The following is a 12,193-nucleotide window of genomic DNA, read 5'->3' as shown; positions in this document are numbered from 1 at the left end:
TCTTCTGGTAGGGATGGGAAGGACTAGCCTCTACCAGTCCATTTAGATGGGCCAGTGATCTGTCTCAGTATAAAGACAACTTCCTAGGTTCCTATTTATTTTGTGGTCTTTTAAAAATGGTGTTCATTTCTAGTCCAAATGGCTCAGGCCTTGTTAAAAAATCAGCAGTCCCAGTTATAACTTGCGCCTAAAGCAAATGAAGTTGAGCGTATTGTTGTCAAAAAAAGACTCCGTTTCACCTGCGTTGTCTTCGCAGGAATTTCCTGTGCAAGGTTTGGACTGCTATTTTCATCCTGGCTGGGGCTGATGGGAGTTGCAGTCCGAAACAGCTGAAGGGTGTCAGGTTGGGGAAGGTTGCTTTAGGACAGGGGCGCCCAAACTTTTTTCAAAGAGGGCCAGATTTGATGAAGTGAACATGCATGATCGACCGGCAGGTTGGACTTTGGACATGCCTGCTTTAGGAGAACTTCTTGTGCCCGTGGAGTTTAAGCAAGAGGCAGTGTTAGTCTTTTCTGTCGAGATCCACTGTTCAGAGCAGCTGTGTGAAGATGCTTTCCCATCTCCCCTTAGGGATCTTGCCTGACAAACGGATGGAGATGGACAAGCACAGCCTGAATGCTGGAGAGTACAGCCGGGTGATAGGAAAAGGCCCAGGCACCCGTCCTCAGATTTCCAAAGAGTCTTCCGTGGATCGAAATCCTTACTTTGATAAGGTGAGAGAGCCTGTCTCCTCCCAAGGGACAGTAAAAAAACAATTGCTGCTGTATGCAATAAAATGTTTGCTCCTGTATTAAAAAAAAAATCGCTGTGTTACAGAAGAGTTGCATTGTGCTCCTCCATGTCTACTCCGAAGTAAGTCCTTCTTAATTCAGTGGGGCTTCCTCCCAGATAAATAGGATTTGGATTGCAGCTGTAGTGTGCTTCTGCTTAACCCTTAATTTTAATTCTAGGCTGCCCATCTCCAGATGAGTGAGTGGGAGACTGACTCTGGTGCCTCTAGAACCCAGAGCAGGGGAAGATTCTGAGGGACGCTGATGTGTTTTCACTGAAAATAGTTTGCAGGGGTGGGGGATTAAGTTCAGTGCATCAAATGAAAGCCCAGCACCCTCCACCAGGAGCATCTAAAGCTGTTGCTTTTGCTATGAGTCATAGGCCTTTAAGAGAGGAGTCTGCACTCCTCTTTTCTCAATCAGGGTGGGCATCTCAGGAAAGCATTTTCACTGCTCTTGTGCTTAATGTTTAGTTTAGTGAATTGCTTTGAGTTCACCTTCCTCCAACAATGTGACTCATAAATATTATTATTAGATATTCCACAAACTCATCCTTTTGGCTCAGGATTGCTGCTAGCACAACAGGACTCCCCCTGCTCTGTGTCTGCCAAATGGGCTTGGGAGGGATGGGGAAAGCCCTACAATAGATTTTGGGGGGGGGGGTCCATTGCACTAGCAGCAATCCTTTTACTAATGGGATCCTGACTTCATGCAACGCTGAATACAACCCACTATTATTTTATCAATAATTTTAAAGTTTTTTATTTTTGGTAAACTGCTTAGAGGTTTTCTTACAAATCAAACAGTATATAAAATAAAAGAGTATCTGCCATCTGCTTAGAGAACCATCTGGCTCTGGACTGCAGTGGCACTAACCTCCTCTCTCCTGTTTTCTGACTTTTTCTCCCCACCCCGTTGATGCTGGACTTGTCTGCCTCTTCCTGTCCGTCTACCCGTCCTGCTGCTTGGCTTGCTGTCCAACCCTTGCTCCTTCAACTTGTCTGCCCAACCAGGATGGCCTTGTTGTAGCAGACGATTCCCAGAACATGCAGTTTATGTCCAATCAGAACGTGAAGTTTCCCCCTTCAAACAGTGCACTACCTAACCAGGCCCTTGGCTCCCTAACAGGGCTGGGTATGCAAAACTTGAATTCTGTTAGACAGGTAAGGCTGTGAGCATCCTCTTTACATGATGTTTCAACAAAGCCATTGGGTACTTCCTCAGATTTTAGCATGCTGTCTCATCCCCCTTCATTTACAGACATTTAGAGAAGATGAATGGCAGCTTAAACCTTTTGGTCCTCTTCCACTTAGTGCTCACATGGTTTTAAAAAACCTGCAACCCTCTAGATAGTGTTTCCCAAACTTAGAATAATCATGTGCCCCTTTTTGCAAGTTTAGTCTTACCGGCAAACCCCTTCTGGGGCAAAGTTAATTTGTGGGTATTTTTCATAATAATATTTCATCTCGACTAGAGCAAATTCTTTTGTGTACCATTAGAAACCCTTTCGCTTACCACACTTTGGGAAACACTGCTCTAGATACGTATGTCTCGTAGCCTCTCCAGATGAAATATCTTTCAGGCAGGAGAATCTTCTGTCATCCTCTAGATCAGGTTTCCCAGATTCGTCCTTGGTGCCATACAAGGTGTGTGGGGGGGGGGCTGCTGTTGTGCTTGCTGGCTTCCCTCCCCCAGGGTTCAGTCATCTGCACGGCATTGTAAAAACAGCCACGGTCGGAGAGCACCTTCCTTCCTTTTCATTTGCCTCATTACACCGTCTCCTCTTTATATGTGCCTGTTACTCTCCCCTGCTTCTCATTCGTAGTTTCTTTTTAACTTCTCAACCCTCCAACCGCTGTCCGCGTATTTGCAATAGCATATGGAGAACTGAAGGCAGCACAGAATCATAGATTCATAGTTACTCCAAGGGTCATCTAGTCCAACTCCCTACAGTGCAGGAACCAGACCCTTAGGTGGACAGGGCTTGTGTTTACAGCCCCATCTGAGGGCAGTGTGTGCCTATTTTTCCAAGCACAGGCTTAGCCTTTGTGTTCTGCTTGTTGTTGGCATGTTCACTTTAGTCCAGAAAGGGTGGTTGGGGCGAGAAGAGAAGCAGTTGTGCCACTGCAGTATGTCTTGGGGGCTCCCTTCTTCCCTCAGGGCATCCCCCTCATTAACCAAGGATCCTGTTACTGGGTGAAGGACTTAGTGGGTTCCCAGTGTCTCCTTCGGTGGCAGATAAATATATCATACTGACTGGAGCTCCATTGTGGTGCTGTAGCTTGAAAAATAGGTTTAAGACAGTGTTTCCTAAACTCGGGTCTCCAGCTGTTTTCAAACTACAATTCCCATCATCTCTGACCACTGGTATTGCCAGCTAGGAATGATGGAATTTGTAGTCCAAAAAAAAAACAACAACTGGAGACCCAAGTTTGGGAAACACTGGTCTTAATACATGGAAAAGCCTGATTCATATTTCCCCTGAGCTTTGAAAGATCACTAGCTGGCTTAGGCAAATCCCAATCCCTTCACTTGAACCTACATCCCACTTCCATCATGAGGACAGTGCGTATGTGCCCACACACCTAGGCAGTGCTTTTTTTTCTGGGGACGCAGCAGTACACATACTCTTAAGCATTTTGTGAATCTAAGATTGGCCTCATTGAGGGGCAGTATTTCAATATGAGTAGGAAAATGAGAGTACCCCTAAACATTTTTTTTAGAAAAAAAGCACTGCACTAGGCATACTTCCCTCAGCTCCTTGCAGGAGTGCTGGGATGCAGGCATTCTTTTTTGCTTCCAGGCCAAAGAGTTTCAGGGTCTACTAAGAGTCAAGGATATAAGAATGTCAAAAGAGCTCTGCAGCAGGTGGAGCCTCACAGTGGCCAACCAGATGCCCCAGTGGGAGGAAGCCCACAAAGTAGCTCACTCTGTAGAATTCAGAGGGAGATGGAAACTTGGTCTTATTCTCTGGTTTCAGGGTGATGCTTGTTTGCTTCAACGTACATCTCAGCTCCAAGCTCACCTTCTTAGAAATGCCACCTTCCTACCAAAACAGCACTAGGCTGAAGGTTGTCCCTTTCCCTACATGTGCTGAATGCAGCGCTTAAGGGCAATGCAAGAAGCAGCTTCAGTAGCCGGCAGACCATAATTTCTGTCACTCCTGACCTAAGCTGCCACTTTATGATTATGTATGATTATGATTATGTACTCCTGCTCCTGTCTTTGGGGAGGGTGGGAACAGCTGCTCAGCCCTCTTTTTACTTTATCTCTGCAGAATGGCAACCCCAGTATGTTTGGAAATCTAGCAGCACAGCCCCGGAGTATGCAGCCGTCTCCAGCACAGCCTCTTAACTCATCTCAGCCTAATCCACGTGCTCAAGTGCCTCCTCCATTGCTCTCCCCTCAGGTGAGGCTTGTGAAAGAGAAGGCCTGGCCTGATGTTGGGTGGATGGGTGTGCTAGTTTTGTAAAGACATTCCTCTCTTCAAAAATGATGGCTGCCAGGCTTGGTCCCAATACCACCTGCCCTGGTACAAGCAAACACAAGTCACATTCTCCACCTCCCACCTCTCCTCTTCTCCCTTCCACATCCTATTACGAGACTCTTCCCCCCCACCCCCAAGTTTTTAAACAGCTAAGTAAAGGGCCTCCAAGCCAAGCAAGGCTGTCAGGATCTGCTGGGGCAGCTCTTCCTGCTTGTGCTGAGAAGGTGTTGGTTGCTTGTCTCCCTCCCTATTTCCTGGCCAACTTCCAACCTTCATGTCATTGTTAAGCTTTTCTCTGCTTTGTAGGTTCCAGTATCCTTGCTGAAGTATGCACCAAACAACGGGGGCCTGAATCCACTCTTCGGCCCGCAACAGGTAGCCATGTTGAACCAACTCTCCCAGCTCAACCAGCTTTCCCAGATCTCCCAGTTACAAGTAAGTGATACACTTCCTCCCCCAACTTTGCTTAGAAAGTGCTCATCCTCCCTGACTCTGCCCTGACTTCTTCCTGACTTTTTGCAGCGATTGCTGGCCCAGCAGAGGAAAGTGCCGAGCCAGAGAAACATGTCTTCTGCTGGGGGTGGCGGCCGCCAGGAGCAGCAGCAGCAGCAGCAGGTAGGCTTTGGGGAAACTTTTTGTTTTCTCTTTCATTTTTAATATTGGTTCTGCCTTCTCTTGACCTGAATTGATCGGGAAAGATCAGGTTGAATTGGGTCTTTCTCCGCTGACCCATACATTATCCCCTTCTTCACAAATCTCTTGATGCCGGTTGAGGGCTGTTTGCCTGAGAACTGGAATATTTCACGGGAACGGTGGACAGCCCTTTGCAAAAGCCAGGGTGCACTTAGCAACGCACCTTGGCAAAATAGGTGAATCATCTGTTGTGGAAGAACTAGCTCACTTCTTAATCTTAATCTCAGGGTTGTTGGGCAAAATATTCCTGCACTGCAGGATGACCCCAGAGTGGCTGGGGAAACCCAGCCAGATGGGCAGGGTATAAATAATGAAATAATAATAAGAATTATTATTATTATTATTATTATCATCATCATCAACAACATCATCATCCCTTCCAACTCCACGATTCTATGATTATCCTATTTTCCTTTTTAAAAAAATATTTATTAAAAGTTTAAGAATTACAGAAAAAAGAAGAAAAAACAACAAAAAATTTGACAAGACATACATTACAATACATAAAAGAAAAAGCATAAAAAACAATACAACAATACAGCAAAAAAACAATAACTTTAAAACACACATCCAATGTTCCATATCTTTATCTTTCATTTACTTGTTTCATCGACCTCCTCACACCTCCCTTTTTGTATTCTAATTTAATTAATTGTTTCAGCAAATTCTTTCCATCTTTCTCAGTTTTTGTTATATAATTTATCTTAACGGTCTAACCTATTAATTAACTCAGCAAATCCTTTCCATCTTTCACTATATTCTGTCATTCAATTTACCTTAATTTATTTTAACCTTATCTTACCATTAAAAAACTTTAAAACTTAAAACTTAATATTTATTTGTACATGACTCCTTATATCATTTCTACTAAAGCCAAATAGTTTCATTCCAACATTTTTCCTAATAGTCGTTAATTTTACACTAATTCTCAAAATAATTTTTTTTTAAACTTTCTTCCAATCTTCATCCAACGTCTCTTCTTCCTGGTCTCGGGTTTTGTCAGTCCTTCTTGTCCATTCCATCTAGACCATCAACCTGGTGATCTTATGTCCGAGGCTCTTAAGTCTTTTCCATGTCCCTTCTGCAGATCTTCTTCTTGTTTATACCTGCACTTTACTTTGTCTTTTGTTGATCTTTTTCTTAATTTCTTTCCTTTCTCATTGGGGGGTAGGCCTCGGGGGGACTCCAATCCAAAAGTATCTCCATCTCCCCTCAGCAAATCAGCCCACTCCCCACAGTCCCATTCCCCACAGTCAACACTGTAATCCAGAAAGTATTTAAGAGCATGTTTCAAAGTCCCTCCAAAATTAAGAGCCCTCACAACTCCAGACCCCCCCCCCCGGTCCACTCCAGATTCAAACTTCAAGAACAGCGGCTTATGCTCCTGCAAGGCCACGAGTCTCTCCATTTGTGTTACTTGAGATTCAACAGCAACCTCCTCCATTATCTTCTGCACTTGCACTTGCCCTGTCAAAACAGGTTCCTGTGTTGGTTCCTGAATGGTTTCTATATGGGTATTCACCGTTTGTCCAAAGTGTTTGACTGCAACAGTCATCAAATCCATCTTCTCATGCATCTGCTCTAGCAAAGCGCTTGTCTTGCAAAAAGGAAGCACCAAAACCTGTTCTAAACACATTTTTATTCAAGGTCAGAGTCTGGTCTCACGATCCTAATCTCCACAGCTGTGAAATCCCCAGATCGACTCCAGCAACAATTTAACAAGCTCCCTCTAGAGGAGACAATTTCTATTTGTATCCATCTTTTGAAAGCAGGACCAACAAAAGAAAATTACTTTCATTTTTCAAATATATTGTTTCTTTTGAATGCAAAAGGCAACATTGGAATCAATTTGTTTCTCTTTTTTAACCCATCTGTTAAAAAACGTTCCATTCACAGTCAATGAACTTCCCCATAAATTTCTGTCTCTGACACCCCGTTCCCAGGTTTGAGACGGTGAAAATTTATCTTTCTTTACTCTCCTGCAGGCTTGAACAATAACCCCCCCCCCTTTTTCTCCTGCTTCCAAGAGGGGTTTTGGTGGTAATAACTGAGGGAAATTTAGACCTTTATATACGACTTTCCAGACTTTAGCTTGCAAAGTTTTTGCTTCAATCTATTTACAAAAACGGGAGGCGGACTTCCTGTTTAGAACCTTCCCGCTTCAGTGCCAAATTAAAATGTTTCTTAATCCAATTTTCAGTTCTACTCACAGGTACTTGTTTAGAGTCCAATTGTCCACAGGAAAAAGTCAGTGCTCTCTGACAACGGCTGTGCGGCTTCACTCCGTCAAAGTAGTGGTTGATTCAAAACACCGCGACACCCACCCCATGTCGCTTCGGATCCCCGAAAAAGGGTTTCTCTGCGAGTAGGGGAGGCGCTCCTGGTGTCAGCCGAATCCCACGTTCCCAGGCTTCCTCTGCCTGGGATTTTTAAAGGGTCTCCGCCTTCGCCGCGGCGGCAAGACCCGATTTTCACGGAGCAGGTTCCTCTCAGTCAGAGGAACTCCGCCATTGCCGATGGCGCTAACCCGGAAGAGATTATCCTATTTTCCTTCCTGCTGCCTTCATGCATGGTCAAAGGAGTGTCTCTTTTCTCTCTCTCTCTGCTGGATAAAGTTATTCTAAAGGTTGTTCTAATCGGACCACTTTATTTCAAAGTACAAGTGCAAGTTCACCACCTATGTTTTGCAGCCCAGATCAAGGACTCGCTTTGTTTAAATATTGTACGTTAACAGTGATCATTTTGCAGGTTGAAAAGAAGATAGGTTTTATTTGCAAATAACAAAATTATTTTCACATCCATTGCCAGCAACACATAGACAACATTATTTAATATTGCATCCATATTGCGGATTCATGACATGTTGGTTGTGTGTGTTTTCTGAATTATCTCTGCTGCTCTGTTTGACTATTATAAGAATGATTATTACAGCCTTTTTTGCTGGATGCTAAGCCAATTCCACCTTTGTGCACAGGTTGTAAGGGCAGAAAGTCTGTAGAACATATGACCCACTAGACTGAATTAGAAGTTTAGGATGCCGCTTTAGACAGAGTCAGGCCATCCAGCTCAATACTGTGTACAACACTGACTGGCAGTAATGGCTCTCCAGGATTTCAAACGGGGGGATCTACCTGGGCATTGAACCTGGGACCTTCTGCACACACTGAGCAGCTCAGTTGCTGATAACACCAAGGTTGCAGGTTCGATCCTTGCATATTCATACATTGCAGGGGGTTGGACTAGATGGTCCTGAGGCCCCGTCAAGCTCTAAAATTCCATGATTCTATAGCTGCCTGCTATATATGCCGTGGCTTCTGTTTCACAGCTACAGTGGAGCCACTTCCTAGTTGTGCAGGCCTCAGACAGGACATCTGTCTCAAATCCATTTTCTCCCCCTCTCTCTGCTTGAAGAGTCGCGCTCTCAATATGCAGCAACAGATGATGCAACAGTCTTGTCAGCTGGATCCAAACCTACTCATGAAGCAGCAGCAGCAGCAACAGCAGCTGCTCCCATCCCAACAGCAGCTCCATCATTCTGCCATGAAGTCTTTCGTGGAGAACGTTGTGCCCCACACCAACCCAGAGCTGCAGAAAGGGCCGTCACAAATCAATGCATTCAGCAACTTTCCCATAGGTGAGTGTCCTCTCCACCTCGTCTTATGGCTAATCTTCATCAGGTGACCAAGGCTGTGAGCTGGGTCAGTGCTTGGCAACCACACTGTGGAACTCCCTGCCTCTTGACGTCAGGCCAGCGCCTGCTAGAAACATTTTTATTTACACAAGCCTACCCCAAGGTTTAGAACATTGATGTGAGCTTTAATCCGTATTTAGCCTATGGTTATTTTAACTTGTTTGAAAGTCTAAAATTTATTGTTAATTCCTTCTTATTGATAAATGTTATGAATTGAATAAATAAAATTGTTTCCTCCCAAGATTCAGCTTGAATTCCATTCTTCAGTTTGAGGCTTAATTACTAGAGCCTTCTGAAAAGTGTCCCATCTTGCTGTGTAAGAGCTGCTGCTTCTGTTTTGCTGAGGGACAGTCTCCCAGCTCAAAAAATCACAATGCCTCTTTTGGGACCTGAGTACAGCAGCAGCACTCTCCTCGCTTGTGGTTCTGAGCAGCTGGTATTCATAGTGAATCCTGCCTCTTGACACTGCCATAAAACTTAGGGAACAAGCTGTACTACCAAAATGATTAAGGTTTTAAATGATAATTTTAGGTTATATTTTTGTGATCAAGATTTAATATATTTTTTAACTGCCGCTATATCTGAATTGTCTCTGACATACCCAGTTGCAATTCAGTGTACAGTGGTGCCTCACAAGACGAAAAGAATCCGTTCTGTGATTCTCTTCGTCTAGCGGTTTTTTCGTTTTGCAAAGCAAGCCCATTGACAGATTAGCGGATTAGCGCTATTAGCGGCTTTTAGCGGCTTATCGGATCAGCTGATTAGCGGATTAGAAAAAGGGGGAGGGGAAAAAACCCGCAGGAACTCGCAAGACATTTTCGTCTTGCGAAGCAAGCCCATAGGAGATTTGTTTTGCGAAGCACCTCCAAAACGGAAAACTCTTTCGTCTAGCGAGTTTTCCGTCTTGCGAGGCATTCGTCTTGTGGGGCACCACTGTATTATTGTTGTGTTTTATGATTTTCCTAAGTGACCCAGAAGTGGTCTGTGATGATAATAAATTCTGCCTCTTGACAGTGAAGGTAGCAGAGGCCTGTTTTATTCAGACTGCCATGCTTAGCTGAACTGGAGTCCTGGGTGTGTAACCCAAGTTCTTTGATGCAGGATTGAACTCAAACTTGAATGTAAATATGGACTTGGCCAGTATTAAGGAGCCACAGTCCCGGCTGAGAAAATGGATGACTGTGGACAGTATTTCTGCTAACACATCGTTGGATCAAAATGCCAGCAAAAACGGTGAGTGGAATGCAAGGGAGGGGGAGCAAAGAGGACCCCAAACACTGTCTTCCAGGTGCAAAGAGGACCTCCTGAAGATGGGTGCTGCAGAGAGAAGGGATGTAATTTGTGGATGTTCATTGTGAAAGGTGGCAATAAAGCTTTCGTACCATACACCTTTTATTCTGACTAAAGCAGGCATCCTCAACCTCGGCCCTCCAGATGTTTTTGGCCTACAACTCCCATGATTCCTAGCTAGCAGGACCAGTGGTCAGGGATGATGGGAATTGTAGTCTCAAAACATCTGGAGGGCCAAGTTTGTGGAAGCCTGGACTAAAGGATGCAAATCTGTACAATACCTGAAAGGTTGCATATTTTGGATGCTTTTTTCTGAAATTAAGAGTTGATGTAGCGCTCAAAACTTTTTTTTCCCTTCAAAAATCCTTTGAGGTTTAAGCAAAATGTGACAAGAGGGGCAAGAGGAGAGAGGAATGGGCTGTGAGTAGGCAGGGGAAATGGACCTGGGGCCACACAGGGGCAAAATGTCATGTAGGATGTCAAAGCTGCCTCCCTAGAATCTCTGTCTCCTGAGGGCCTTCTGGCAGTTCCCTCACTGTGAGAAGTGAGGTTACAAGGAACCAGGCAGAGGGCCTTCTCAGTAGTGGCGTCTGCCCTGTGGAATGTCCTCCCATCAGATGTCAAGGAAATAAACAACTATCTGACTTTTAGAAGACATCTGAAGGCAGTCCTGTTTAGGGAAGTTTTTAATGTTTGATTTTTTTACTGTGTTTTTAATATCCTGTTGGAAGCCGCCCCAAGTGGCTGGGGAAACCCAGCCAGATGGGTGAGGTATAGGTTTTTAATATTTATTAATTTATTCATTCATTCATCTATCTATCTATTTATTTATTTATTTTTAAGGTTTCCCCAGCCACTCTGGGCAGCTCCTTGCATGGTTATTTTTTCAGAGAGGCCCTTTCATGGTTTGAAGCATAATCCCACATTCACACTGAGGTGTATTGTTTTGGTTGCCAAAGAAAGCCGATGGTCTCGGGAATTTGCAGCAGTTGCCTGCCAGTTTCGGCCCATGCAGGCACATCTCATTCTCCTTGGCTGCCAGCCATAGCTAATTTAGAGGAGAATGAAGACCTTACCCTGGACCAGGATGACGCCTGGGTGCAAGTGGGGATATGACCTGCTACACCTTGGCAGGGACTGGAGGACTACTTCTGACTTAACTCAGAATGATGTTCTGATCTGTGGGTGTAAAGGAAGGGGTTAATCTTGTGGTTGCTGTTGGCAGCTCAGTGGCCAAACTGATCAGCAGTCTCCTCTCTTCCAGGTGCTATTTCAAGTGGCTTTAGGTTGGAGGAAACTCCCTTTGTTCCCTACGACTTCATGAACAGCAGTAACTCACCAGCCAGCCCTCCTGGATCGATTGGGGACGGCTGGCCACGTGCCAAATCGCCTAACGGTTCTAGCAGTGTCAATTGGCCACCAGGTGGGTGACTTGCACCAGTCTGTTCCCCCAAGATTTGGGGCCTGGGGCACAGGAAGCCAAGTTCTTCCCTTCTTGGGCGGGGGAAGATGGTGGAAGCAACTGGTTGAAGGGGGACTTGCGAAATCTTTAGGGAAGGGTAGAGGAGTTCACCTACGTGCCTTCTCTGGCTGTGACAATAAATTGTGGACCCAAGAGGCAGCTGGAAGTATTAGTTTTGTGCTAGGAAGTTCCACAAGTTAAGTTGGGGGGGGGGAGAGGACATGCATGTGATCTTGCAGCTGGGAAGGGGGACTACAAAGGAGCTCCTAAGAGGACGCATTTCTCTCCAAACTTTGAAAGAACTCAGGGGAAAGCCCAATCTTTTTCTGAGAATTATCGAAGAAGGATCAGTCCCGTTGTGAGTTGAAGTGGGTCCCCCATCCCTGCCCTTCCCCTGCAGTCTGAAATAACAGCCTCAGCCCCACCAGCACCAAGAATGGTGATCATCTGCTCAACATTCACTTGGAGGCTGAATTGGGCCCAATAGTTCTCCCATGGAATAAGCTCAGCCTCCTGATACTTTTTTCAAAATGCTAGAATTTCGTCCTGGTGAGCCGTGGAAAGGTTATCCAAACATCGACCCTGAAACTGACCCGTACATCACTCCCGGCAGCGTCACAAACAATCTGTCGATTAACACTGTGCGGGAGGCCGACCACCTCAGGGACAGGAACAGCGGTATGTATCTGGGAGCAGAGGCTGGTCACTTGAGAATTCTGCACAAAAAGAGCCCCTTCAGTGGTCCAAAGGTCGTGCCAGTTCCTATTTTTCTGAGCTTTTTGTTAACATGCCTGCTTTAA

At 45.1% G+C, this 12,193-nt stretch overlaps 1 protein-coding gene and 1 long non-coding RNA gene across 3 annotated transcripts in view; one reads left to right on the top strand and one right to left on the bottom strand.

Moving 5' to 3' along the window:
* LOC309518869 overlaps positions 1 to 10,661 on the bottom strand; it is a 213,773-nt gene extending 203,112 nt beyond the window's left edge. Inside the window, exon 1 of the long non-coding RNA XR_014213630.1 lies at positions 10,063 to 10,661. This is a non-coding gene — a long non-coding RNA (uncharacterized lncRNA). The remainder of the gene's footprint in view (positions 1 to 10,062) is intronic.
* The window catches only part of TNRC6A (trinucleotide repeat containing adaptor 6A), a 40,770-nt gene that overhangs the window by 23,260 nt on the left and 5,317 nt on the right, over positions 1 to 12,193 (top strand). The window contains exons 11-19 of one of the 2 annotated variants that reach the window (XM_082199313.1): positions 571 to 713; positions 1,784 to 1,933; positions 4,048 to 4,179; positions 4,564 to 4,692; positions 4,780 to 4,872; positions 8,362 to 8,584; positions 9,743 to 9,874; positions 11,196 to 11,354; positions 11,931 to 12,071. In XM_082199313.1, coding sequence (XP_082055439.1) covers positions 571 to 713; positions 1,784 to 1,933; positions 4,048 to 4,179; positions 4,564 to 4,692; positions 4,780 to 4,872; positions 8,362 to 8,584; positions 9,743 to 9,874; positions 11,196 to 11,354; positions 11,931 to 12,071 — 1,302 coding nt within the window. The remainder of the gene's footprint in view (positions 1 to 570; positions 714 to 1,783; positions 1,934 to 4,047; positions 4,180 to 4,563; positions 4,693 to 4,779; positions 4,873 to 8,361; positions 8,585 to 9,742; positions 9,875 to 11,195; positions 11,355 to 11,930; positions 12,072 to 12,193) is intronic. The other variant, XM_082199314.1, reaches the window with a different exon arrangement.

This window comes from Podarcis vaucheri (assembly GCF_965113315.1).
Source record: "Podarcis vaucheri genome assembly, chromosome: 14".
Classification (NCBI taxonomy): Eukaryota; Metazoa; Chordata; class Lepidosauria; order Squamata; family Lacertidae; genus Podarcis; species Podarcis vaucheri.
This window is presented reverse-complemented; position numbering and strand designations above follow the sequence as displayed.